The 25,258-nt window shown below is 38.5% G+C and overlaps 1 protein-coding gene across 5 annotated transcripts in view; it reads left to right on the forward strand.

Moving 5' to 3' along the window:
• The first annotated feature begins 5,625 nt into the window (after positions 1-5,625).
• Positions 5,626-25,258, forward strand: part of TMX3 (thioredoxin related transmembrane protein 3) — a 54,207-nt gene continuing 34,574 nt past the window's right edge. For 4 of the 5 annotated variants that reach the window (XR_012659152.1, XR_012659153.1, XM_075084603.1 and 1 more), the window contains exons 1-10: positions 5,639-5,748; positions 6,044-6,098; positions 10,499-10,538; positions 11,784-11,907; positions 15,106-15,151; positions 16,695-16,775; positions 18,185-18,284; positions 18,533-18,610; positions 20,861-20,927; positions 25,031-25,129. Coding sequence is in view for 3 of the 5 variants with exons in the window: in XM_075084603.1 (XP_074940704.1) it covers positions 5,700-5,748; positions 6,044-6,098; positions 10,499-10,538; positions 11,784-11,907; positions 15,106-15,151; positions 16,695-16,775; positions 18,185-18,284; positions 18,533-18,610; positions 20,861-20,927; positions 25,031-25,129 (739 nt within the window). In the remaining 2 variants the exon portion in view is untranslated. Of the gene's footprint in view, positions 5,749-6,043; positions 6,099-10,498; positions 10,539-11,783; positions 12,471-15,105; positions 15,152-16,694; positions 16,776-18,184; positions 18,285-18,532; positions 18,611-20,860; positions 20,928-25,030; positions 25,130-25,258 lie in introns of all 5 variants that reach the window. The other variant, XM_075084604.1, reaches the window with a different exon arrangement.

The raw sequence follows: 25,258 nt of genomic DNA on the forward strand, positions 1-25,258 counted from the left end.
TTTCTTGGAGTTTCAAAGTATATGAAATGAGTGTTGCAACATACAGAAAATCACTACACTAAGCACAACAGAAATTCAGATGTGAAAACCACTCCTCAACTGAAGTGCAACTGTAAGCATTAATGCCCTTAAAGACTGTCAGATGACATGATGGGCACGGGTCTGATAACTGCCAAATTAAAAAAAAACCAAAACAATCCACAAAGATAATTTAAAAAAAACCCAACCTCCAATGCCAATTTTGTTTCACTATGGTAAAAGCTGTAAAACCACATTCTAAGTTTGGATAAGAATGTTCCCATGTTACTTGCATTGCTTGCAGTGAATATCATTAATTTTAGCTGCAGAAATTCAGTTTGACTCTCACCCACCCCACCCTGAGTAACATACAGATACCTAGCATTTAAAACTTTGCAGGACATGCCCATGTGGAAAGAGTGGATGGGGACTTTTTAACCTAAAAGCCAAACCTAGCTGCTGGTTAAGAAGGCCGTGGCTGGATAACAGCGCCTGTCCACCTGCTTGCAGCTGCTTATGGCCGTGCCCAGCTGTGTTACAAGGAAGACATGAATCTGCTGGAGCTGTGCAAACAGGGCCCTGCTGTGGGTGAGTGTCAGGAGCTGCTGCGGCAGGATGACTGCAGGGATGGAAATGGGAAGAGGCTGCTGTAACACCAGAGGCGTTGCTCCAGGATCCAATTGACTCTGCCTGACAGTCTGGGCATGGTGTGAGAAGAGATCTAATGTTAGTATCTTGGTAATTACCTATTATGTGGTGTAATTACCTGTAATTGCCTATTATTTATAAAATACCATACGCATGGTGTGTTATTAAAACTTTTCTATGGTAGCATAGTCCTATTCTTGTCAGTGTTTCTAGTATAGAAAGCACTTTGTTTATGTACTAACATGTCAACCTGGACATTAAACTGGTTCTGACATAACTTTTTGGTCATTATTTTAATCTCTTAAAACAGGCAACTCGGAAACGAAACACACAAACTGAATGCCAAAAACATGAAAACCAAATACTGATCATTCTAACATTAAATGTCGGAAGAAATAAATTTTTACTTCACCTAGCCTATAATATGCCCATATCTCTCCTCCATATAGCTCTAATAGGGGAGGTGCAAGAAAAACACCCATGATCAACCATGAAAATCAGTATCCAATATGTATTGGATAATATGAAAAGACTTTCAATTTAATTTTCAAATGATGCAGTACCATAATGTAGGGGGTTCTAAATGTAAGTGATATATTATAAATGATAAAGCAAACTTCAAAATAAGCCCAGACATAAAAAGGAAAATGTTATTTTTGAAAATACACCCAAAGACCAGGTATCTCTCTAAAAAAGGAATGTAAAAATGTGATGCTTAAAAAACCAAATTCAATCTCCAACCCACAAATAACCCTAAGGATCAGTTCAAGCTGTTCTGAAAACTAGTTATATGGAAAGGTGAAATGCTAATACAAGATCAGCCAAATTCTGCTGCCAGTGTCAACAGTATTAATGCCACCACAATTATGTTTTTAATTCAGATTCTACTTCATTTTGTGCCTTGCAAGAACTGCAAGCATTCTTGTGCAAATCATGTAAAAAAATCCCTAAGGTATACAAAACACATGCAATTATCTGTTCTTCTAATTAGACGTGAAATTATTTCACTACAAGTTTATCACTACTTTGAATTTAAGTATGATTAATGAGAACCATATTACTGGTTTAGTTCATTTTACGAAACAGACTTAGGCTGTATCTGTAGGAAGGTACTGACACAGTTAAAGTGGTACAAACCCACTATCATGGATGCAGTCACTACAGGAAGATAGTACATATCAGTACAGCTTGTTCCTGTAATGGAAGAGAAATAAACAGCACTAATATAAACTCTGTATAGCAGCATAACTTTGCACATTGTCTATGACAAAATTCAGTACTGAATGGTACAGTTACCGATACCGTTGTTTGTAATAGTACTTGTCTTACACATGAGGACAAACACTTCGGTAGCTGGCATGTACTTAGAAGAGTGCATAGATGTGTTCTGTAAAAATATAACAACACAAGAAGCGTTTGGTCACAAATGTGCACTTACCACTTTCAAGTAAAGTACATATCCTCCCTTCCCCTTCATTGCTACAGTCTATCTGGTTTATGCAAAAAACTACTTGAGTAGTATTTATTGAGATTTTTGTTTTGCTTAACACATCTGACAGCAGTTCTTAATTGTGAGCACAGTAATCTAAACGGTTTGATAAAAGGTAAATGCCACGGAGGCAAATATTCTCCAAGTATGGAACACCTGTTCCTTGTAAATAATAAAAAACATGTTTTTCTATCCTTTCAAAAAGAAATCTCATTTAATTTTGAAATTTAATTTAATTAATTTGAAAGTTAATTCTGGGACTCCTCCTACTAAAATTAAAATATATTTTTTTCCACGCATTCTCAGATTTCACGCAACAGCAAGGAAAACATGAATAGCTGGAAAACATTTTGTGTAAAATCTTTGTGTAGATGTTCAGAAGTTGCATTTTGTAAACTTCATTTTGATATTTACACATTTCATGTTCTATAATAGCAAATACATTTAGTAAATAATACACAATGAAGTCCAAATGTATGTAAAATTTATATAAAACAAGTAGTAAAATATACCCCAAAATAGTAGCATCAAGAGATACTACTGGTGGCAAAACTAGAAGGCATGTGAATTTCTGGGTATGCCTTCTTCATCAGGTAGAACCCATTCTCTCTTCAGCATCTCAGCTTTGTGGCTTTTCATAAGTTGTAACTTGTCCGCTCCCTATTGTAAGTTCTTGATGTAGGTTGTTTTATCACCACCAAATCTAGCTCCAAAACTTCTGTCTCAGAATGCTCTTCCATCTTCTTCTATGTCTCTCTTTCTTGTTCAAGCTCTCATTTTGTCTTCTCCCCTCTTTTTCCCCCACCTTCCTTCTTTTCTTTCTTTCTACTCTTCCATCCTCTCTCTACACTTTGTCTGACCCTTCCCTACAACCTTTTATGCCTGCTGGGTAGTGGTGGGAAGTCTCCTTTAGCATGGTGCCACAGATACGCTTTACCAAAGTCACCCCTCTTCTCCTCTAATTATGTTTCTTACACTAAACTCCAGTGAGTTTGGTAATCTATTAATAGTTAATCCCGTAACTTTTTCAAATGACATATTCATAGTTGAAATAATACAAACAAAAAACCCTTGAGATTTCTCTGCACCTCATCTATCATTATCCTATTTATTTTTTTTGCATGTCACATGCTTTTCTGATGATACTTTGTTACTTGGCTTCAGTGCAAGAACTATCTTTTATATGTATAATGCATTTTAGGCATTAGCTGCACTATAAATTGTATAAATAAATATAGCATCATGTTGTGTATATGGGTGTACATAAATTTAGTTACAAAGAAGTAAATATACAGTGACTCCTTCAGTTTCAAAATAATATAGTTCAAGAATAGTGTACATGCTTGCAGAAGATGACTTTGGCTCACAAAATGCAAATGTCAGAAAAATCATACTCCATTATTTACAGAGAGAATAAACTTCAAAGCTGACAAATAAAGACTTAAAGGATGTGCAAATAGCTTTATTCAAATCTACATGAAACTATATAAAATGTTCCTTTCACTTCAAAAGTTATTTAAAGCCAACAACGAACTGTCTGAGCAAGAGAACAGGATTATACTAATTTAACAGTCACTTGGCTATTCCCATTTTCTCCCGTATGGATTTTCCACTAAAGGATTGATGGGTAAATTGTTTTCATTGTCTCAGTCTAGACAGCAGCTAGATTAGGATCAAAACAGATGCCAGCTCTCATTTGGTCAGGCATACAGACACCACTTGGCTAACTGTGGTATACCGAAAGCGAAATGCTGTGGAACAGCAATTCTCTGTATTCAATGAATAATTCTCATAGTTTATCCAATACAGATGTTAGCACCTTGTTAGTTCTCCTATTGATGGGGGCAGGGCAGAGGAGAAAAAAAAAGTTAAATAGCCTTATGAAGAGGTGTTAAGCTGCACAATCTTTCAGAGAAATGCAGGCAAGAAAAAGATAGGTTTGCCATCAGCCAGAATCAGACATTGTTGAATTCTAATGTGAGCTATGGCATACATTCTCAGTTCCTGACCTATTTCTCAGCCAATAAACCTAATATATGGTAGCTGGCTTTTCCTAAGGGCTGGACAACTCTGGGGATCATTTGATGAATCCAACATGCTGTACCCACAAAGCATTAAGTGAAGGGGAGGTCCTCACCATGTCCAGCATGGCCTAGTGAGGAAGGTAATGAATAGCCCATTCGTGTTTATTGCTAGAGAAGAACATGTTATCTACATACATGTAAATACACACGTGAGTGCAAGCACAGAGCTGCAGCCCAAAAGTGAGGCAGCTGCAATGTTTGCTGGTGGTAGATGAGAAGACTTGAACACCGAAGTCAGAGGAACTGAATTGCCACTGGAAAGAAACTATCCTTCTCCAGCAAAGAACATGTGCATGTGTAGATGAGGAAAGTAACTCCAGTATGGGGGACAAAGGCATATGTGAGAACTTATACTGAAGGAGTAAAAAACTGAAAGGAACAGTTCATGGAATCACAGAACGACTGAGTTTGGAAAGGACTGCTGGAGATACCTGCTCCAACCTCCCTCCTCGAGCAGGGTCACCTAGAGCTTCTTGTTCAGGACCATGCCCAGGCAGCTCTGGAACACCTCCAAGGTGGGAGACTGGTGGGCAGTGCTCAGTCACCCACGCAGTGAAAAAGCGTTTCCTGGCATTCACAGGGAACCCCCCCGTGTTTCAGGCTGTGCCCACTGCCTCTGGCCCCATCACTGGGCTCCACTAGAAGGAGCCTGGCTCTGTCCTCTTTACATCCTCCCTTCGGGTGCTTTCGCACATTAATAAGATCCCCCTGAACCTTCTCTTCCCCAAGCTGAATAGTCCCAGACCTGCTTTAATTGAACTTTTTAAAAAAAGGCTTCTCAGCTGGATTACTTGCCCTTCGAGGACCAGCAGATCTGTACTGAAAAAAAAAAAGACAAGCCAGTCGAAGAAAGGAAAGACTAACAGATTTGAGAGAATGAGGAAAGCAGAAGAAAGTGATACGGACATGAAGCAGCTGGGAGCAAGCCCGTGTTCCCCACAGCCATGCGGAAGGCGGGCGGCTGGCACGGCGGTGCCCGTCAGGGGTGCGGGACGGGCTCCCCCGGCGGAAGACAGCCGGCAACGCGACGGGAGGGGACACGTTTTCCTGCCGAAATTCACTTCCTCAGGAATCAGAGCGTTGATTTTACTCAGTGGGAGAGTTTGGCGTGCCCCATCTCCGGAGGCCACTGGGGAGGTAACAACGCCGACCACCCATGCCGCGTCCCTGTCACCGTGTCACGCTGTCACGGTTGCCCGCCTTCTCCCCTCCTCCCCCGCCTCCACGGCCGCCCTTCGGGGTCGCGGGGACCCGGCGGAGCACACACCGCCCCGGGCCGCACCCGGCAGCCGCTCCCCTCGCTCCCCTCAGGCAGAGCCACCGCCTCCACCCGGCCCCGGAACGCGTGCCCCCCCGCCGGCCCGCCCATCCGCCCGCGGCCTCCGCGCCTGCGCGGCGGGGAAAGGTCGGCGCCGCCGCCCGCCACTTCCCCTTCCGGCCGTGCCGGGGCTCCAGTCAACATGGCTGCGGCGGCCGCCGGGCAGCGGCGGTGCCTTCTCTGGGCGGCAGGTGACCACCGGGCGCTCGGGCTGGGGGCCGGCGGGCGGAGCTGGGGGGAAGAGCGGCGGGCTTCGGAGGCGGGAGAAGGGCGGAGGAGAGCCGTGAGCAGCGCTGCGGCAGCTGGGGGCGGCCGGGAAGGCGGGGGCGGGCTGCGGGGGCTGCCGCGGGGGCGCGCTGGAGGCGAGAGGGGGGCGGGGTAGGGGGGCGCTGGCGGCGGGCCGGTCGGGCGGCTGGCGGGGGGGCAGCGCCGCCGGGCTGGGCTGGGCTGGCGGTCGCTCACGGTGCGCCTGTCCTTACCTCGCAGTGTTTGCGCATGTGGTGGCGTCAAGTGCGGGTTTTGTGGAGGATCTAGGCGAGTCGTAAGTACTGGGGTGTCCTGCCTTATTACTTAAATATTGTTTATGTTTTTTGTGGGGGGGATGATCCCAGACTGACAGCTTTGTGCAGAGTGTGGTGGTCAAGAAAGCCACACTGGAAAAGTTTGTCTTTTTCTTAGCAGAAATACTGTGGTCTCTATTAAGTAGGTGCAATTAGTGAAGCTGAAGAACACTTTAATTTTGCAATTTTCTTTAAAGCGGTTTTTACGGGTGCTGTTTCCAAAAAACGTTCTCAGGCTTCCTTGCACTTTTTTTCTTTTTGGTAGAGTAAATCTGCTGGTGGATTGATGCTTGCCTCAAATAAAAGCTGATTGCGCTTAACTAAATTCTTCGTTAGAGTTTGCCGTGTAGCTGCCCCAAGGAGTTGGGAGAATAAGTGTATTCGTGCATGGCCAGAAATGGAAGGGAGAAGGAGGCCTGCAGGACTAGTTCATGGCTGCTTGAGGTGCCAATTATATTGCAGTGTAAAAATGTGCTTTTACAACAGATTCAGCCCTGAGACTCTGGAGGTGTTGAAATGGGTAGTCCTGCCCCTAACTTAGTTGAATAGTGTAATTGTTTGTGGTTGCTTTAGCGGTTTGATGGCTATGTACTTGCTGTTCCCAGTAAAAACTAACTTTCCAAAGATGAAATTAATTTTTTTTGTCAGATCAGCAGGTTGATCTAAAGTGCTACGGAGCAGCACGATTATTAGAATTGAAATCGGAGGCGTAGAAAATACTCTCTGGTAGGTGAGGAGAAGGTGGCATTAGGTGGCTGCTTTATGATAAATTTAAGCCAGTCAAAGGCAATCTTTTCGTGAGGGTTCAATATGTGATAAATTGAATCATAGAGCTAAGCACTCAGAAAACCATTCAGTTTTTTACCATACTGCTTATTCAGCTGGAGCAGATAATCATAGGATCAAATGAGGTGCAGTGGAATTATGGGGGAAGGAATGGGAAGGTATGGAAGGGGTAGTGAAAAGAGACACATCAGCATCTCTGGTGTTTAAAGTATTGTGAAAAAAGCAACTGAGTCACATGAACTGTTTGGACTTGATTTTCAAAGCTTGTTTTTGAAACGTGCCTCATATTTTCAAGGACTGAAGATAAAAAGACAAAGTGAGTAAAAGAGTGTGTATCTGTGCTCCCACATCATGTTCCCATATCATGTTTCCATAGGTGTAAATTTAAATATAATTGCTGTTTGGGAGTGAAGAAGCATAATTCTGTAGTCACATAACTTTTTTGAATTGGCTGATAAAAGAAAATCCTATTTTAGAACACTTGGATTTTTCAACTACAAAACTATGTAGAGGCCTGTATTTGCAATTGGGAATAAGAATTAAATGGTGAGTTGTTCAGGACAATTATGGGTTTTTTTTTTTTTGGTTGTTTTTTTTTGTTTGTTTTATTTTCTTTTTAGCTAATTGGCAAATGGTGAATAAGGTCAGGAAAAAATTTGGGGAAAAAAAAGATTGGAAGCAGTGACTGGTGAAAGTTTCAAGTTTTCCATTTTATAGATACCTAAACTTTATGGAGTTTTTGCTGTTGCTGAAAACTTTGGGTTTTATTTGAATTTTGGTAGGTGCAAAAAATACCTGCTAGCACAAGGTAGAGGTCCCTTTCCCAAGCTTACAGGATATAGGAAAGCAAGTAGCAGGGAAGAACAGGTGCAAGTTTCCCAGCATCACCCAACTGGGCTGGGGAAGGGATGCAAAATGAGAGCTGTGGTTCCTATCAGCTCATGCAGATCAAACCTGCTGGCTGCCTCGGATCAGTAATCATTTTGTGATGTTTGCTGACTTGTGCCAGTGTGATAACAGTGCAGATAAGTAACCTGACTAAAAAAGGAAATACTTTTCTGTCTGTGAGGATGCATTGGTGGCTCAACCCAGGACTAGAAGCATAAGAAACAGTGCGGGGGGGTGAGAAGGGAGACAGGAGGAATAGAAACAAGAGCTGGGTAGGTTTAAGGCCCTTGCAGTTGTGGCCTTGGTCTTTAGCTTTGCTTCACGCTGGTTTCTTTTAACTGTTAATGATTACATGGTGCGCATGGATTAAGTGGAAGTTGAGACAATGTTTGATCATGCAGGGCCAAATGTTGGGAAGTTGTATGTATTTGAGACAAATAATTTTGATTCAAGGGTATGTAACCCCTATGTCATCTTTCCACCAGTATGATTGTGCCTGTGTCAGCTGACAGAGGATTGCATAGGACCCTTAAAAAGAGACACTGAAATTTTATGCTTGGAAATGTATTTACAGGGCCTGGAAACAGCACCTTCAGAAAAAGCTTAAATACCCATTTGTACAGATTTCTCTTTTCTTCAACAGTATGTTGAATTTTCTTAATGTTGCCTAATAATTTAATCATTGATATTACCAAAACCAGAATGAGTTTAGATAGTTGGTTTTTGTCATACTTCAGATTTTAGTTTCTGTGAAAGTTGTTTAAATAAGTGCTTGTAAATAAGTGGTAAAACTTGAAATTTATTATTGTAAAAACTACAGTATTTTTTATAATATATTAGGCCAGAGTTGTTAAATTCCATTGGAATGTTCTGCCTCCAGACATTCCCTTTCTTTCCCTCTTTTCCTTGCTGCATACTGTTTTTGTAAGATTTCAGCCTTTCTCAGTGCTTTAATGCTTTTTGCAATCTCCCATAGCAATCATACTGTGGCAGCAGGAGGAGAACGTTTAATTTTAAATTCTTCTTTTGCAAACCAAAGGTGATGTTCTGAATTGAAGCATGGGCCAGGATCTGATGATTCAGTAGCTCCTTTCTGCCTCTTGCATCATAACCAATTATTTGACGTTGTAATTGGAAGTTGGCTGGAGCTTCATTAGAGTTCTCAAGAGATCCTTGACTCTAACTAGTTCTTTCTTTAGTTTTGTAGCACTTAAGGTGGTGAAGTAAATTTTTAGTGAGGTGGTTGACTAAGCAATTTTGTGACTTAAAAATGCTGCTTTCCTGTAGCAGTTTTATGTTAGTCACTGCAAATACCATTTCTCCTGTACAAGCATTGCAACCATCAATAAAACAAGAAAGGGCCTGAATTTACCAGTGAAATGCTGCAATCCTAAATTTCAAATGCTCAGTGCTGTACTTAGATTATATTAATGATTTCTGTATTCTTTCTTTCAAACAGTAGACCAGCGTCAGTATTTCTTCAAGACCATTATGGACCATTACAAATCTATTCAAATAAAATATAATAAATGTTGTCTGATTCTGCTTACTGCCTGTGAGCCATTTATAGGCATGTTGCATATTGGGAATTGATGGGTTGGGCAATAACTTTTATTAATTGGGTCTTAGCTTAGAGTGTAGATCACACACTTATTGTGCAATTATATATAGATTCATCTCTCACAATAAGAATGTTACAGTAAGAATATTGTATAATGTATTTTATAGTGTGTGACATCACTCCCATTTCTAGTCACTTTTACGAAGCCCATCTTTCACAAAAATAAACCTTTAATTAAAAGCCTGGCTTATTTAATTCTTAGCATAGAAATAGTTAAGTAATGCAATGACTTCTGCAATCTTGTAGTGACAACAGTTCAGTGAAATGTGTAAGCAACATTTCAAGAGGTACCAAGGGTCTTTATCATGTTCTCTTTTTTAGAAGGTTTAGCACTTAGTGACAGATTTATGGTTATTAAAGGTAGTCAGTTCACTGAGATGACAATTGTCTGGCATTAAGAGTATTCAGTAGTACCTCACTGTCTTGGATTTTTATCAATAACTTGAATATTTTTATTCCAGTAAGTTGGTTTCTTGGGTGCACCTTTGATAAAAACATAAACTGACACACCTGTAGTGGAACATTGAAGGAAGTTGAACTAAAATTGCTTTGCATGTTAAAATTAAGGATAATTTAGTTAGTCTACATTCAGCAAAGCTAAGGTTAACTGACTAAGCGAATGCTCTAAGAGTCTTAGTTGATCTATAAAAACGCAACATTTTCGAAACAGTCAACAACAGTATTTAATAACTAGAACAGCTGCAAAATACTTCTTCCCCTTAGATTAGATATCCTAACCAAATCTTTTGCGTGTTCTTGTGCATTTTCTGACTTCTTACTGTTCATCTGTTTTGGTTTGTTTGGTGTTTTTTTGTGGGGTGTGTGTTGTTTGTTTTCTTTTGTCTAGGCAAATAGTTGTAGGAACCTTATTGGTACAACTGTGTATGTAGTATGACGTGCAGGTGGATTCTTAATACTGAATAAATAACTATTTCCTCCTTACCTCCACCCCCAAGGGAAGAAACAAGACAGAATTCTTATAATTTTTTACCAACTTAATTATAGATTTTACCTGTTTCACACACGTACTTCACTTATTTATTTTCATATATATAATATATTGATTTCCTTTTTTTCCCCTCCTAGGTTTAAAGAAAACCGTAAAGATGATATTTGGCTTGTAGATGTGAGTATATGAGAAAAATGGGAAGACCTGCTAGTGGAAATCAAAACACAAAATGTACACTGCTACACTCTGTAGTAAGGCTGCTTCATCATTTGGAAAATCGTTTGTATGTGGTACAGAAAAATTGCATGAGAGTAATCCTTCTGACAGGATGGATAAGCAATCTGTTTGTACTGTTCAGGATGAACCAGGAATTAGGCTGAGTACTGGATGCAGACAGGCTTCATCCTATATTTTATAGTCCTTAGAAAAGGAAAGCAGATTACCTAACACTTACAGTCAGGAGTTGATAACTGTAAAAATTTTGAACAGAGGTTTCATTCTCCAGTTATACCAGCCAATTTTTGTTCTAGACATTTAGCACTATGACATCAAATATGAGAGGCTTCTTTTACTTTTCTAACATATTTGGAAAAATTCAGTGCTTCTTACTCAGAGGCAAGGAATTATTAAAAAGGCTGAGCTTGTTTGGGAATGAGATAAAATTCTTTAGCTCGCCCAAACATGAACTGAAATTCCCAAATCATTTAATATAGATTTGTGATTTTTTGGGTGGGTAAAACTATATACGCTGATTCAGAATTGATCAGTAATGTAAAGGAAAACAAAATCCAGTTTCACAAGTTGTGACCTGATCTTGTTATACCAGAATATTGATATCTTCCCTATTAATTTCATTGAGATGTTGCAGCAAGATGAAATGAAGTCTCTCGGCTCTGCTTGGCCCTGAGAAAAACAGGATCAGTTTTACAGTGAGCTTGTATAAAAGTTGCTGAAGAACTGAAATCCAGAGGGCAGCTTGGGGAAGTATGCGTATACATATATATTGCCCTTCCTTTCAAAGAATATTGTTCCCCTATTGGCAAATAAATTCATATTCCTTGATAGATTAATTACGTGATCTTTTAACTTTCTTTCAAAAAAAGAAGAAAATATTCCAAAAGAGATAGGTTTTTTAAATATTACTGCACAGTGTATTTTTAAATAAGAAATCACTTAATAGTAAAGCAATTGAATGTATTCTTTTAAAACTTATGCTTTCAAATTAAAAGTAGCACCAAGTCATAAAAAGCTGTGTTTGTCCCTCCAGCTTTTAATTAACTGGCAGTTTTATTAAGACTTAACACCACAACTGGAAGGTAAGCCTTGCCGATGTATTTGAAGGTTAATCATAGAATCAGCTTCTCTTATTTATTACTTTTAACTTATCTTTTTTTTTTTTAATCAAATGTGTTTGCTTCTCAGTTTTACGCACCTTGGTGTGGCCACTGCAAGAAACTGGAGCCTGTGTGGAATGAAGTGGGTATGGAAATGAAAAACATGGGCTCTCCTGTAAAAGTTGGGAAGATGGATGCAACTTCCTTTTCTAGTAAGTGTGGTTTGGTTACGGGTAATTTTGTGACAGCCTCTGTTTTTAAACTGTTCTTAATTTTTTTCATTAAGTCATTCTTCTGTGTCATAAAATGTGTGCAGACAGTCACTGGAGAACAAATTCCTGATCTTTTTCTTTCTAGAAGTGACAACCTGTTGTAGCATGTGTTTTTTATCACACTTGTTACTGCTTGTATAGGGAATTCTTCCTGACAAATGGAAGGTAAAAGCTTTTCAAAGATCCATTTTTGATACGCTTCTTAGAGTACTGGTATACAAGCATCTTTATGTGGTGTGTCTCTTGACAGCATCCAATTTTAGGTTCCTGTATTACTGTTGGACAAGTGCTTGTGTTCTTGCTGTTATTCTTTTCAGGTAATCAGTCCTTAAGATGTTACACCAAAAGCCTGCTGAAATCATTGAAGTTGTTACATCAGTGTTCAGCCAATTTTTCCCCACGTTTCTCTGTAAATGTCTTCTTGAAGAAGCTGTTTTAATGCTCTCATTTTGATGATGCCTTTCGAACGTACTGACACTTTCAGAGAAACACCAAAACTTCAGGTATTCAGAGAACTGCATTGGGTAGACACGAAAGGATTGTTCTATGCTTAACAGTATTTTCTTAGCTTTAGCGTGCTTGTTTATTGTCATTTCGCTTAAATATATGTTGAACCAGGAGGATATTTAACAGGGAAGGCATAGGGAGCAGTGGGGCTCAAGTGAGACCTGTATTTAATGAAACTCTGTTAATACATGTAATGTTTGTATTTCATGCTGATTAAACCTGATTATTCAGGATTGTTATATTTGCATAAAACATTATGCAGAATACTTATTTCAGTGATATTCCTGGTTTTTTGTGCATACGTATGGCAAAGTTTGGTGTTTTGAGATCAAAATGATCTTGTCTCAAACACCAGTTTATTGTATGTAGCTTTTTCTGTAAAACCACATAAATTTGACCTCATGTGTCATCTTAAAGATACTTATTCGCTTAAGGAAAATAAGTCTGGAGAATTAAGTTTCAAGGTCATGCAACCAGGTAACTTCAAAATTGGGAATAGAGTTGGTAGATCCCCAACATTCCAGTCATGTATACAAAGTTCTAAATCATATAAATTGTATAAACTCTTACCCTGAAATATTTGCATCTCTCATCCTGACACTGAATTTTTGTATTTGATACCTAGAACAGAATTGGCACTTTGTTTTTGTTCTGAACTGCAGTTTTGCATATTTAAAAATTACTAAAAACTGCAGGGGTTCCTTTGTGCCCTGAAAATGTTTTTCTTCTCAGATTTGTTACCAGTTTTATGAAGCATAGAGTCTGATAAATCTTTTGAAATAGTTTAATGCTTTTAGTTTGAAAGTGGAAATTTTACAACATCTGGATATGAAAAGCTCAGTCAACTCTGCTTAATGTCTTCCCAATCCAAAGATTCTCTGAAAGCAAATTAATTAAGTCTTGAGAATATCAGAAGGAAATACAGCTGGGCACAGAATGTAACTAGGAAGGAACGTGAATGCTTGGCTGTGCATAGCTCATGTTCCTAATAGGAATGTGAAGTTCTGTGAAAAATCTGAACGTCAGGTAGCTTGTCATCAGAGAGTTGAGATCACAGCTGAACGTATGAAGGATCCAGTAAGTTTTGCCTTTGGTAGCTGTGTGGAATGAGGATACATTAGTTCTACCAACAGAACATGCACATGGTGTGGGATCAGTTGAATATTCATGGGGTTAACCTCAGAAGTCCACTGGATGTGATCAGAGTAGAAATACGTCACACCCGGGGCTAGCATAATTGCTGCTGTTTGCCTATACTGCATTCTTCATATCAGCAAATGGAGGTGATGATGTAAATAAGTAAGTCACTTCCATGCTGTTGAGAGGATTTTAGTAATCTCCAAGGCTGGGATGTTTAAAAAGCTATAGAAAAAAAACCCAAAACAGTCTGTTTTGTAGTTCTGAATGTGCTCGAGAGCTGTACAAGGAGAAATTAACTGCCTGTCAACAGCTCTTGTGTTTGAATGTTCTAATACACTTTTTAAAGCATTCTAGTTCTATGTAGTAAAGCTATGAGAGAAAAGGATCAGAATTAAATTGATCCTAGTACACATATTTCTTAGATCAGTCTCCTTTAACTAAGGTGCTGGTAGGTAAGGTGCTTGTATTATTTGTAGTTCTGCGCAGTTAGGGTTTTGATCTGGGCAACCAATCTTAGGGTCACAATTTCTAAACTGTTATTGAGAACCCTGCACACAGGTCCTCCCACATCTGCTTCTCTGGCATGTATGTGGTTGGCAACTTCAGAATGTTTGTTAAAAGTATTGAATCTTGGTGCATTTTCAGTGCAGGGGTTGTTTTTCAGTAGGGAATTCCCTGAGCATTTGTCAGAATTTTAGACTTATATTTAGCCTTTTTTGGGACTACTCAGTCTAACTTTTGGAAAACACTGAATTGATTGGTAAGTTTAGTTTAAGGTGGCAGTTTCTATGTTCACAACTGGAAGGGCGATTACAAATTGTACTCCTTTAATTGATGGGAGCAAGGTACAAGGTTTTCAATAAACCCGAGGTGGGGGAAAAAGTTCTGCAATTCTCTTGGTTATTACCAATTTAGTAAGCAGCAGCTGAGTAACTGATTGCTTAGAAAGTGTTTCCTTCTGGTGAAGTTGATGAATATAGACATTTACCTCTGCAGAATATGCTTTAAAAACGGACTTTTTTGTAACTACTACAGTATGATATTGCACTTTTGCTGTTACCTGTTATTGTAGCACATTAATAGTTGTCTTTTGTATTTCTTTTAAGCATTAGTATTTACAGCTCGATACCCATGATGCTTAATTCTTGCCTCTGATATTTTCAGAGCCCAATTGTATGTGCATATTAAATGCATACTACCTTTTGGTGAAAACTGACCGATCAGACCTATTTAGAGGATTCTCGTGACATTTGACTTGTGGCATATGAATGGAGAGCCTATGCTGGGAGCCAGCAATACCTCTGAAAGAGGTCCAAAATTTAATGATGTAGCATCATAACAGCAGCTCCTTGGAAGCAATTAAAATAATTTATACTGAACTAAGTGCCAGATTTTTCATTTATGTTGCTTGAATAGTAAACTATGTTTAAAGATTAAGGTAAAAGAGCAAGAAAGTCTTGGTTCACATTGGCATTAACACATTTCTTTCAGGTATTGCATCTGAATTTGGAGTGCGCGGCTATCCAACAATTAAGCTGTAAGTTGATGCTTCCCATTGAATTTCTAACAGTCACCTATCCTACCACTGATTTCATGACAGTTTAAAAAAAAAAAAAAACCAAAAAACAAACCACAAGCCCAGTCCCCTCTGCTTAACGACCCCAAACAAACCACAAAAAAGCCTCAAAATAGAATCAAACAAAAATACTTCCTCATCTTGTTGTGACGTTATCTTTGAATTCTACTGGACGGTTTGCTTTGAAATTCAGTCATACTAATACTTATTTAGAAACTTATTTAGAAACAGAATTTTTAAAGGCAGGTTAGCAAATTTGGAACTTATTTAACTGCTCTTCTCTAAGCAATTTTGTAAAAGTGTGTGTATATGAATGTATATTTCAAATATATATTAAATCATTATTATTAAAAGGAATTTCATGCACCAATTGATTTGACACCTTTAGAGTGATTCAGGCAGTAAGTGCATATCTGAGTCTTCCTCTTAACTTTTTGTGAGTTGCTCATTGCATTTTCTTATTGTTAATTACCTCTCTTCTCTTCACTGTACCTGAAAATCTTATGTAAATGACAGTAGAGGTGACTATAGGGTGAAGTGCGAGAAGTAATTAAAAAAAAAAAATAAACGGACGACAAAATTTATAGGAAAATACCCATCGGTAATGATATTAATGTACTTACTGTAACATGTATAGTCCTGTACAAGGTCATGTTAAATAAATACTTAATTTGGAGTACTTTTTATTGTGAACTTACTGAGTTTGTTAGTAGGTTATTGTTTAAGCAAATACTATTCATAATATTTAATAAACCTGGTCAAGTTACTTTTCTCAGAAAGGTGTCAGAGGTGTTTAGTTTGCTAATCTTTAAGAATTAAAAACTTTATTGGCATATAGAGGCATAGAAAATTGTGTTTATGATTACTTTTTTCCTGTGAGTTTCCTAAATCTATATGGATTCAACAAAAGCCTGTTAGAATTAGTAAAACTTACTTGAATATTCTTGTAGTGCAAGTGTGCTATATCCCTTGTCAGCAGAGCACAGTAAACTGGCCAACGCTTCATGGAAGCTTAATTTAATTCATAAATTCAGAAGGTTTTGCAGGTCATTTGGTATTTTTCAATTATAAAAAAGCATTAAAGAAGTTTATATGTTTGTCTTATACTGCTTAGGGATTAGTCCTTGTAAAAATGCTGAATGTTTTGTGTTTGGTTTGGGTGTGTGCGTTTTTTTTGTGTGGTCATAAGCAAATGTTCCACATGATTTGTGTGTTTACAAAGTAAATGACTGCTGTGCACTAGAAAAAAGTAATCATGAATGTTAGTTATTTCTAAAAGTCAATAAATCAGATATGGTGTAAACAAGTTTTTACTCCATAATTGTATTGCATTATTGAGTTTTATATTTTGCTGACCACTTTTTATCTATTTGAAAAATTACCTTATTTATCGCTTGTTAAGAAGTCACTGTAATAACCGTGTGAAGATTAAGGAATTCTACATGTGCAGATAGAGTTTAGTTGATTTCAGTTCTGTTCTTTTTTGTCTTTGCTATTCATTTAGCTTAAAAGGTGACTTGGCATACAACTACAGAGGACCTAGAACCAAAGATGATATAATTGAATTTGCTAATAGAGTGGCAGGGTAAGTATACTCTTTTGTGAGACTGGTTCTGCTGACTTAAAAATTCTGTAGGATTTTGAGGTGGGGCAGAAATTATTTAAAAAAGAACAAGACATTGACATGAAGTTAAAAATGGTATGTACTATACATGTGGTTGCATGTGAGACTGGTGGTGATTGGCATGGAGGAAGTAAGTACAGCCGGGCTGGTCACCATCCTTTCTTTACAGTGCAAGAACTAAGGGCCTTTCAAAATAGTGGGAACTATGAACAAATGTAACTCATGGGAGCCAGAAATAAGAATACTGACCTAAATGTTGGCTGATAGACAGACATCATTACTATGGCAGAATCTGTTTAATACTCAAAAGTTACCTTAGAAATATCTGTTTAATACATGGTTATGCATCTGAAAAGTTTCCGCAGTTAGCACCATAAGGAAATTGCTTTTACGGAACTGTTCATAACAATTTCTGATTGCTTTTTCGTCCTTCCCTACAGTGGCCTGTGGCCTCAAAATATTACAGAGAGTAATCTTTAGGGAGAAAAAAGAATCACATTTCTTTCCGTCATTCTTAAATTTTAATTAAGAAGCATTCATGGAGGTACATAATTGTTCAGAATTCTGTAGTTCAGGAATATCAGTGATCTCTAATAATTTACCAGAATGTTAAAAGATTATTTAGTTGTAAGACCACATTTTCTAACTGCTGTGCTTACATTCAGAATTTTATTTCTCAAATGATTGAGACCTTATTGTGGCTGGGAAGACCTTATTGTGGCCTTTCACTATAAAAAGAGGGGTTATAAGGAAGATAGAGAGAGACTTTTTAAAGGACCCACACTGACAGGATAAGGGCCAGTGATTTTAAACTGAAAGAGAGTAGATTCAGATTGGACATAAGGAAGACATTTTTTGCTACAAGGGTGGTGAGAAACTGGAACAGGTTGCCCAGAGAAGTTGCAGATGCCCCATCCCTGCAAGTGTTCAAGACCAGGCTGGATGGGGCTTTGAGCAACCTGATCTAGTGGAAGGTGTCCCTGCCCATGTCAGGGGGGTTGGAACTAGATGGTCTTTAAAGGTCCCTTCCAACCCAACCCAATCTGTGATTCTGTGGCCAGTAAATGGCATGCATGTTTACATCATAGCAGCATTTTGTACTAAAATTTTAATTTCAAATTTAAGTGTGCTATTTGAGGTACATAACAAGTTTATTTTGGGGGGATTTTTATATTTTTTTGTTTTAGTTGAAACTGAAATAATAAATGGAAATGTTAAATGAATCTGCATTGGGGAATTTAGTTTTTTTAAAAAAACAACAACGAAAAAACCCATACAGTTTTTTGTGGCATTTTTGGGGGGATTTTATTTGGGTTTCACAGATTGCAGAAACTGAGATTTTCCTTTCTCTTTTTTTTCCCTTCTCACAGACCTCTTATCAGGCCACTTCCTAGCCAGCATATGTTTGAGCATGTGCAAAAGAGGCATCGTGTACTTTTTGTCTATGTTGGTGGTGAATCTCCTTTAAAGGTTTGAAGCTTGTTTAGATAAAGTTACTTCTGTTGGATATTCGCAGATGTAGTTTAAAATATCTTCTAAAAGACTGAAGTGCATGCTTGTAATAAATTCTCATTGTTCTTAGGTTTATTGAAATGTTTTTACAATCTTGTGTCATAATCATATTCTCTAATTACTCTTTGAAGATATGGTATGTCACAACTTTCTTTTGAAGCATACTAAAAGTTCAGAAATTAAAAACATTGTTTGTATTTTTGCAGGAAAAATACATTGAAGTTGCTTCAGAACTAATAGTTTATACCTACTTTTTTTCTGCCTCAGAAGATGTGCTGCCTGAGGTAAGCTGTTTCAGTTCCTACTATTTCCACAGAAATTGTATAGTTCTTCTCATATATGTAATTTTGCTATTTTGATGGCACAGTAATGGCTTCTTACAATATATTTGGCTTTGATAAATTCCAAATTAATTGCACTGAAACATTTGATTTTTGAGTCTATATGGGGAAAGAATACAAACTGAATTCTTTCAGTCTGTCATTGCTTTTTATTGGCCAAATTACTTGTTCAGTCGTATTAATAAAATTAAACAGAAGGTATGCAAAATTTAATGTGGACTGTACAACCTGGTCAAAAAGGTAGATAATTTGATTTTTAGCCAATGCGAAGCTCTTGTTGCTCCTGACAGGTGTTTCACCAACTGCTTTTATAACCAGTTTGGGGGTCTCTGACACGGAGTACCACTGGTACCCTAATAATCAGAGAAGTAAGTGAAAGTGAAGTTATTTTCATCTTGTGCAATACAGCTGATCAAAACATTAGTCTGCCCAGGGATCAACTGATCCAGTCTACTGGCTGCAGAATTCTCATGTGGCTCTTTGGAGGATTCTGTAACAAGGAAATTATTTACAGTTAGTCACAAGGGTGGAAAAATGGTGGCTACTGTTAGTCTAATCATTATTGCTAACATGTTGAAGGAAAATCAAGAGGCTGTTTCATGTATTGTTATCTCCAAGTGGGACCTAAGTCTACTCCATACCTGATAATGAATGACTTTGAAATGAATTTGGGATTAGCAGGGTGAGAACTAGCATAATTTTTTTTTTCAGGCACCTGTATTTTCCAACATCATAAGTAGAACTGGCCTCATTATAAATAGTGTATTGTTGAATTTCCAGAAGCCTTGTATCAAAAGCTGCCTCAATTTAAATATAGCTATTTGCACTTCACCCCACTGAGCAAGAAAAGTACTGTTCATTCATGCAGTGGAAGGAGTGTAAAAGGCTGGAACACACTGAGATTCTGTTTATAGTGATGTAAGCACTGAGCTGTTTTTCCTACTGAATGTCATTTCCCACATATGTTATTTGAACTGAAGTAGTGACAGTACACAGTATTTTATCGAGAGAAGGAAAAATGTTATGAAATCACTGGTTGCTAGTTGTAATGAGGCTTTGCATGACAGTATTCACTGTTAGACTTAGGTTTTGCTTTGTCACGTTAGGTGATCTTGTTCCAAGTTTCAGCCATCTTATGCAATCCATAAGCTCTACATAGACTGATTTACCCCTTAAAGATGCTAAACTATATTTTGGGCAAATACAAGAATAGTGTCATCTAGAATTATCTTCTTGCTCATTCATGTGAGCTGTTACATTTTAAACCTAATGCTTTATCCTTCTTGGAAATAAACGTAAATGCAGAATGATTACAGAGGACATGTAATTTGGAAATGCACTCATGATACCGTTCTTATGTTTCCCAAACATATCAGTATGTTAGACAATTCAGCCAATATCATCATCAAAACTAAGCTTATGATACAGTCCTTTCTTAACCACAAATGCTAGTAGAATTTTAACTTAGGATGGTAGTAAGCAGTAAGGAGTAGACGCAGTATTTCTTCTGTGGCAGTTTACTGAAAACATGAGCTGAATAAGATTCTTTTAAGTTCCAAGGGAAAGGTTTCTACAGCTTGGATATTTTTTCAGTGTATTGCTGACTGCCCTAAGTATCATGTTGAAGATAGTAATGCAGGCATTCATTGTTCTGTTTGCCTAAATAAGGACTATTTGCAACCATGTCATCTGAAGCTGTGTCTTTATATTCCTATCAGCCTGAACCACAGGAAATAGCCCAGATTTAGTGGGACATGTAGAGTAAAATAGTAACATCGATAACAATATTGACTGTCCATTTGGTAGAAATAATGGTATGACGGGTATGCTGACAGCAGCACATATTGGGAACAGAGAACATGATTGATAAAACCCTCAAGTTATGATCTGCTATCTAAAGTTCATGACTAATGAACATGCATATATAGATACTAGTAAAATCCTGCTTCTCTTTCACTTTGTGAGACTGACCTCTCAAAAATGTTTGTTGTGTTAAATTTATCAGCTTCTGCATATTAAAAAGTATTTTAGTAAATGTAGACAGAAGACTTTTAAATGTACTTTGAGATTTTTCCTTCAGAGAGGGAAAGATTTGGGACTTTTGAGATGGACTATGTTTCCACATTTTAAGATTTTGTTTGTTTAAAAATCTTTTAAATCTTCAGTGGATTAATTGAAAACCACTTCTTTCAGTATGTGACATTGCCTGAATTGCCTGCTGTTGCAGTCTTCAAAGATGGAACTTACTTTGTTTATGATGGTAAGTAAAAGTGGACATTACCTTAAGATATTTAATGTATATATGGAGAGACTGGAACAGTTGGGATTGCTTTTGAAGGTTGTGTTGGGGTGCTGGGAAATTCCCCAATTTCATAATGAACAGCTCTTTCATGAAGGAGAAGAGAAAAAACTAATTAGTTCTTATGGAACAAAATGCATTTGAAAAGGAATTGGGTTTAGCAGTACTGAAGAAGTGATGATGTTTGCTTTGTGTTATCAGTAAGATGTAACTTCTATATTGCTTTGCTTGCATTAATGCACTTATAAAAGTTATCCTTTCACTCGCTGTCCAAATTCATCGTATACAAAATAGAACAAAACTCTTGCTGAAGAGGGGTCACACATAAGATGAATTTACAGTTCCAAACAGTTAATCAGATCTTCTCTCAAGTGCTTTTTCTGACAGTCAGATATCTCTCTCTCGAAGTTAACTTGATTTTTTTTCCAGGGGTGTGCTTTGCTCAGGGATTGCATAAAAGGGTCCAGTTTGAGCTTTTTGTGCCCTGGCAATACAGGTTGTATACTTTCTTAGTACAGCAAGCCTTCCTTCAAAAACTGAAGGAGAAGGAAACTGATTCTTCCTTTATTTCCAATATTAAAATTTGGAGGGCCTTAAGTGATAGCTTTTAGCATATTCGACTTTCCCATCTGTGTTACTTGGATATTGGCAATGGGAAGGATCAGACAGCATAACCCCTCCCTATATAACTGATGACGCTTACTATGCATATATAGGACAGTTGACCATTCAGGCTGTTTTTCCCTTCCTGAAAGTGTCCCTCACAGAAAGAGGTTATGGAGACATTGACTGTTTAAACTGGAGGAGATGATATGCAATTTTAGGCTGGATAAACTACTTTAACAGACTTGTTCAGTGTGTAGACTGTAGGGTGGCCACCTGAGACTAGTAGTGGCTCATAACACCACTGATGGCAGTACACCTGCCATTTATGTAAAAACTGTGATATCCATACATATGAATATCATAGATTGAATCATAGAATGTCCTGAGTTGGAAGGGACCCACAAGGATCATCGAGTCCAACTCCTGTCCCTGCACAGGGCAACCCGAAAATTCACACCATGTCTCTGAGGGCGTTGTCCAAGTGCTTCTTGAATATTGTCAGGCTTGGTGCTGTGACTGCCTCCCTGGGGAGCCTGTTCCAGTGCTCCATCACCCTCTGGGTGAAGAACCTTTTCCTAGTATCCAACCGAAACCTCCCCTGGCACATCTTCCTGCCATTCCCTCAGGTCCTATCATTCTTCACCAGAGAGAAGAGATCAGCACCTGTCCCTCTTCCTCCCCTTGTGAGGAAGCTGCAGACTGCCATGAGGGTCTCCCCTCAGTCTCCGCTTCTCTAGGCTGAACAAACCAAGTGACCTTAGCCACTCCTTGTAGGGTTTCCCCTCTAAGCCCTTCACCAACTTCATGGCCCTCCTCTGGAAACTCTCTAGTGTCTTTATATCCTTAACGTTCTGTGGCACCCAAAACTGCCCACAGCACTCAAGGTGAGGCCGCACCAGCACAGAGTAGAGCGGGACAATCCCCTCCCTCGACCGGCTGCAATGCAGTGCTTGATGCATCCCAGGACACGGTTGGGCCCTCCTGGCTGCCAGGGCACACTGTTGGCTCATGTTCAACTTGCTGTCAACCAGAACCCCCAGGTCCCTCTCTGCAGAGATGCTCTGCAGCCTCTCCTTCCCCTGTCTGTACGTGCATCCAGGGTTGCCATGCCCCAGGTGCAAAATCCGGCACTTGCCCTTGTTAAACTTCACACAGTTGGTGATTGCCCAGCTCTCCAGTCTGTGCAGATCTCTCTGCAGGGCCTCTCTGCCCTTGAGAGTGTCAACAGCTCTTCCCAATTCTGTGTCATAATCACACTTACTTAGTGTTCCAGTGACCTTCCAGTCCTGCATCCAAGTCATGTATGAAGAGATTAAAGAGTACCAGCCCCATATGTATATGGGGATATCATATATCCATGTATATGTGTATGTTTGATATCTGTATGTGAGTGCTAGATTATACTTGGGCAATACTGTAAAGCCCATGCTTTATACTCTGTTAGATGCATGTACACACACATACTTATATTGCATATCATAGGCTGGCTTATAGGTTGTCGTGGTTCAACCCTGGCCAGCTACTAAGCCCTACACAGCTGCTTGTGTATTCTGACTACCCAGTTGGATGGGGGAGAGAATCAGAAGAGTAAAAGTGAGAAAACTTGTGGGTTGAGATAAGAACAGTTTAATAACTGAAATAAAATAAAGTAAAATAGTCGTAAAGGTAATAATAAACGAAGCAAGTGATGTACAATACAATTATCCACCACCCGCTGACTGATGCCCATCCCCAAGCAGCGATCGCTGACCCACGGCCAACTCCCCCCAGCTTATATACTGAGCATGATGTTGTATGGTATAGGAAATCCCTTCAGTTACTTGGGATCAGCTGTCCTGTCTCTGCTCTCTCCCAGCTTCTTGTGCAACCAGCAGAGCACAGGAAGCTGAAAACGTCCTTGACTACTGTAAGCACTACTTAGCCACAACTAAAGCATCAGTGTGTTATCAACATTATTCTCATAAATCCAAAACACAGCACTGTACCAGCTACTAGGAGGAAAATTAACTTTATCCCAGCCAAATCCAGGACATAAGTACACCGTTTAGTCACAGAAACATCTACTCTTGATCTAGGTTGCTTTAAATGCATGTTTTTACTTCAAGTTGAAAACTTACCACTTCAGAAGATTATTCTGCTGTCTTAATTTCTGAGGATCAGTAGTACCACAGCAAAATACTCCAGGTGGGGCATCAAGGATATTCTTTGTAATTTTATGTAAGGGCTGTGCTTGTCTTCCTCTTCAGTTTGTTGCCTTGCCAATCATACTCCAGATAAAAATTCACTCTACAGCCTCCTTGATTTGCCTTTTTTTTTTTTTGAATGGGCCTGGAGAAGGAAAGCCTGTCAAACAGAAACACTTCTGAACTGCTTTTTGCTGTATGACCCACTTGCATTTTCCACACCTTTCAAAACAAACCTCAAACTCAGTGATCCAGGCTTCTAATCTACCTTGTAAAAAATTTCACTCTTTTATAACGTACTAGAAACATTATTGTAAATCAAACAAGTTATGAAGATGCAGTATAACAGACTAGATAAGGTTATATGTGCAAGTCTTATGACTGGGCAGAAATTTGAAGAGCTCACCATAAGGAGAAGGTTTAGGAAAATCCATTTCAATGCTCTGGCCTTGTCTGCTGTTTTGTTTTGTTTTTCCTTCCCCATAGTAGGGGAATGGGATGCAGATCTATGGGAAGCTTTGTGCCTGCAATTGCATGCTACAATCCTATGACGATTAATTGATAACCCAAAGTTATTGATCGTTCACTCTATACAATAGGATTTAACACAAATTTCTTTTAGTGTGCATTTGTATGTGTATATATATGGATTATATTTATATACATTTAGATACATTTTTCTTGTGGTTAAGATCTAATTATAATGGTGTTGGTGGTGTGTGTTAGAATTTGATTCTTTGCGGGTTAAAATGTCTAGTTTCTAGTACCTGAAAATGTAGCCTTCAGTTCTGATAACTGAATAATATATAGATATTTTTTCATTTACGTTCAGTGATGTTAAGGCATCTACTTTTTCTTGATTTCTTTCTGTTTCATTTAAGGACTTCCACAAATACTGCTTTCTATATTTTTGTATCTCTTTACTTTGAAACTAGACTACCCTATTTAAAAACAGGGATTGAAACTGTTCCTTTCTGCACTGGGTCATAGTTCTTTCCTAGAATAGTACTGTTTATCCTTGATTTGGGAAAAAATAGTCACCAAATCAGCTTTTCGTGCTTTGTTATAATACGCTTACTTTTTTTTCAACAATTGAAAATAGCTTTATAAGTTTTAAAACTGCAGAGAAATGTCTGGAAATGTGTGAGATCTTGTCTAACAACAGTAGAAGGAAAAAAGGGGAAAAAATAATGTTTAACTGTAGTACTGAAATAAATCTGCCCACCTTATAAAAATAAAAAATTATAATGCGTTTTTCTCTTTTATTTTTTTTAGAGTATGAAGATGGTGATTTGTCATCCTGGATAAATAGAGAAAGGTTTCAAGCTTATCTTAATGTAGATGGCTTTACGCTGTATGAACTTGGAGATACAGGTGAGATGCTGCTACCCCTAAACTCTTCAGCATCTCTTGTACTTAACACTGAGAAAAATTAGAGAGTACTAAGAATGTCTTTTAAACCTCAAAAAAAACCAACTCAGAGTTAGAGTTAATAGTGCCAGT

The sequence above is a fragment of the Phalacrocorax aristotelis genome, chromosome 2, assembly GCF_949628215.1.
Source record: "Phalacrocorax aristotelis chromosome 2, bGulAri2.1, whole genome shotgun sequence".
Lineage (NCBI taxonomy): Eukaryota > Metazoa > Chordata > Aves > Suliformes > Phalacrocoracidae > Phalacrocorax > Phalacrocorax aristotelis.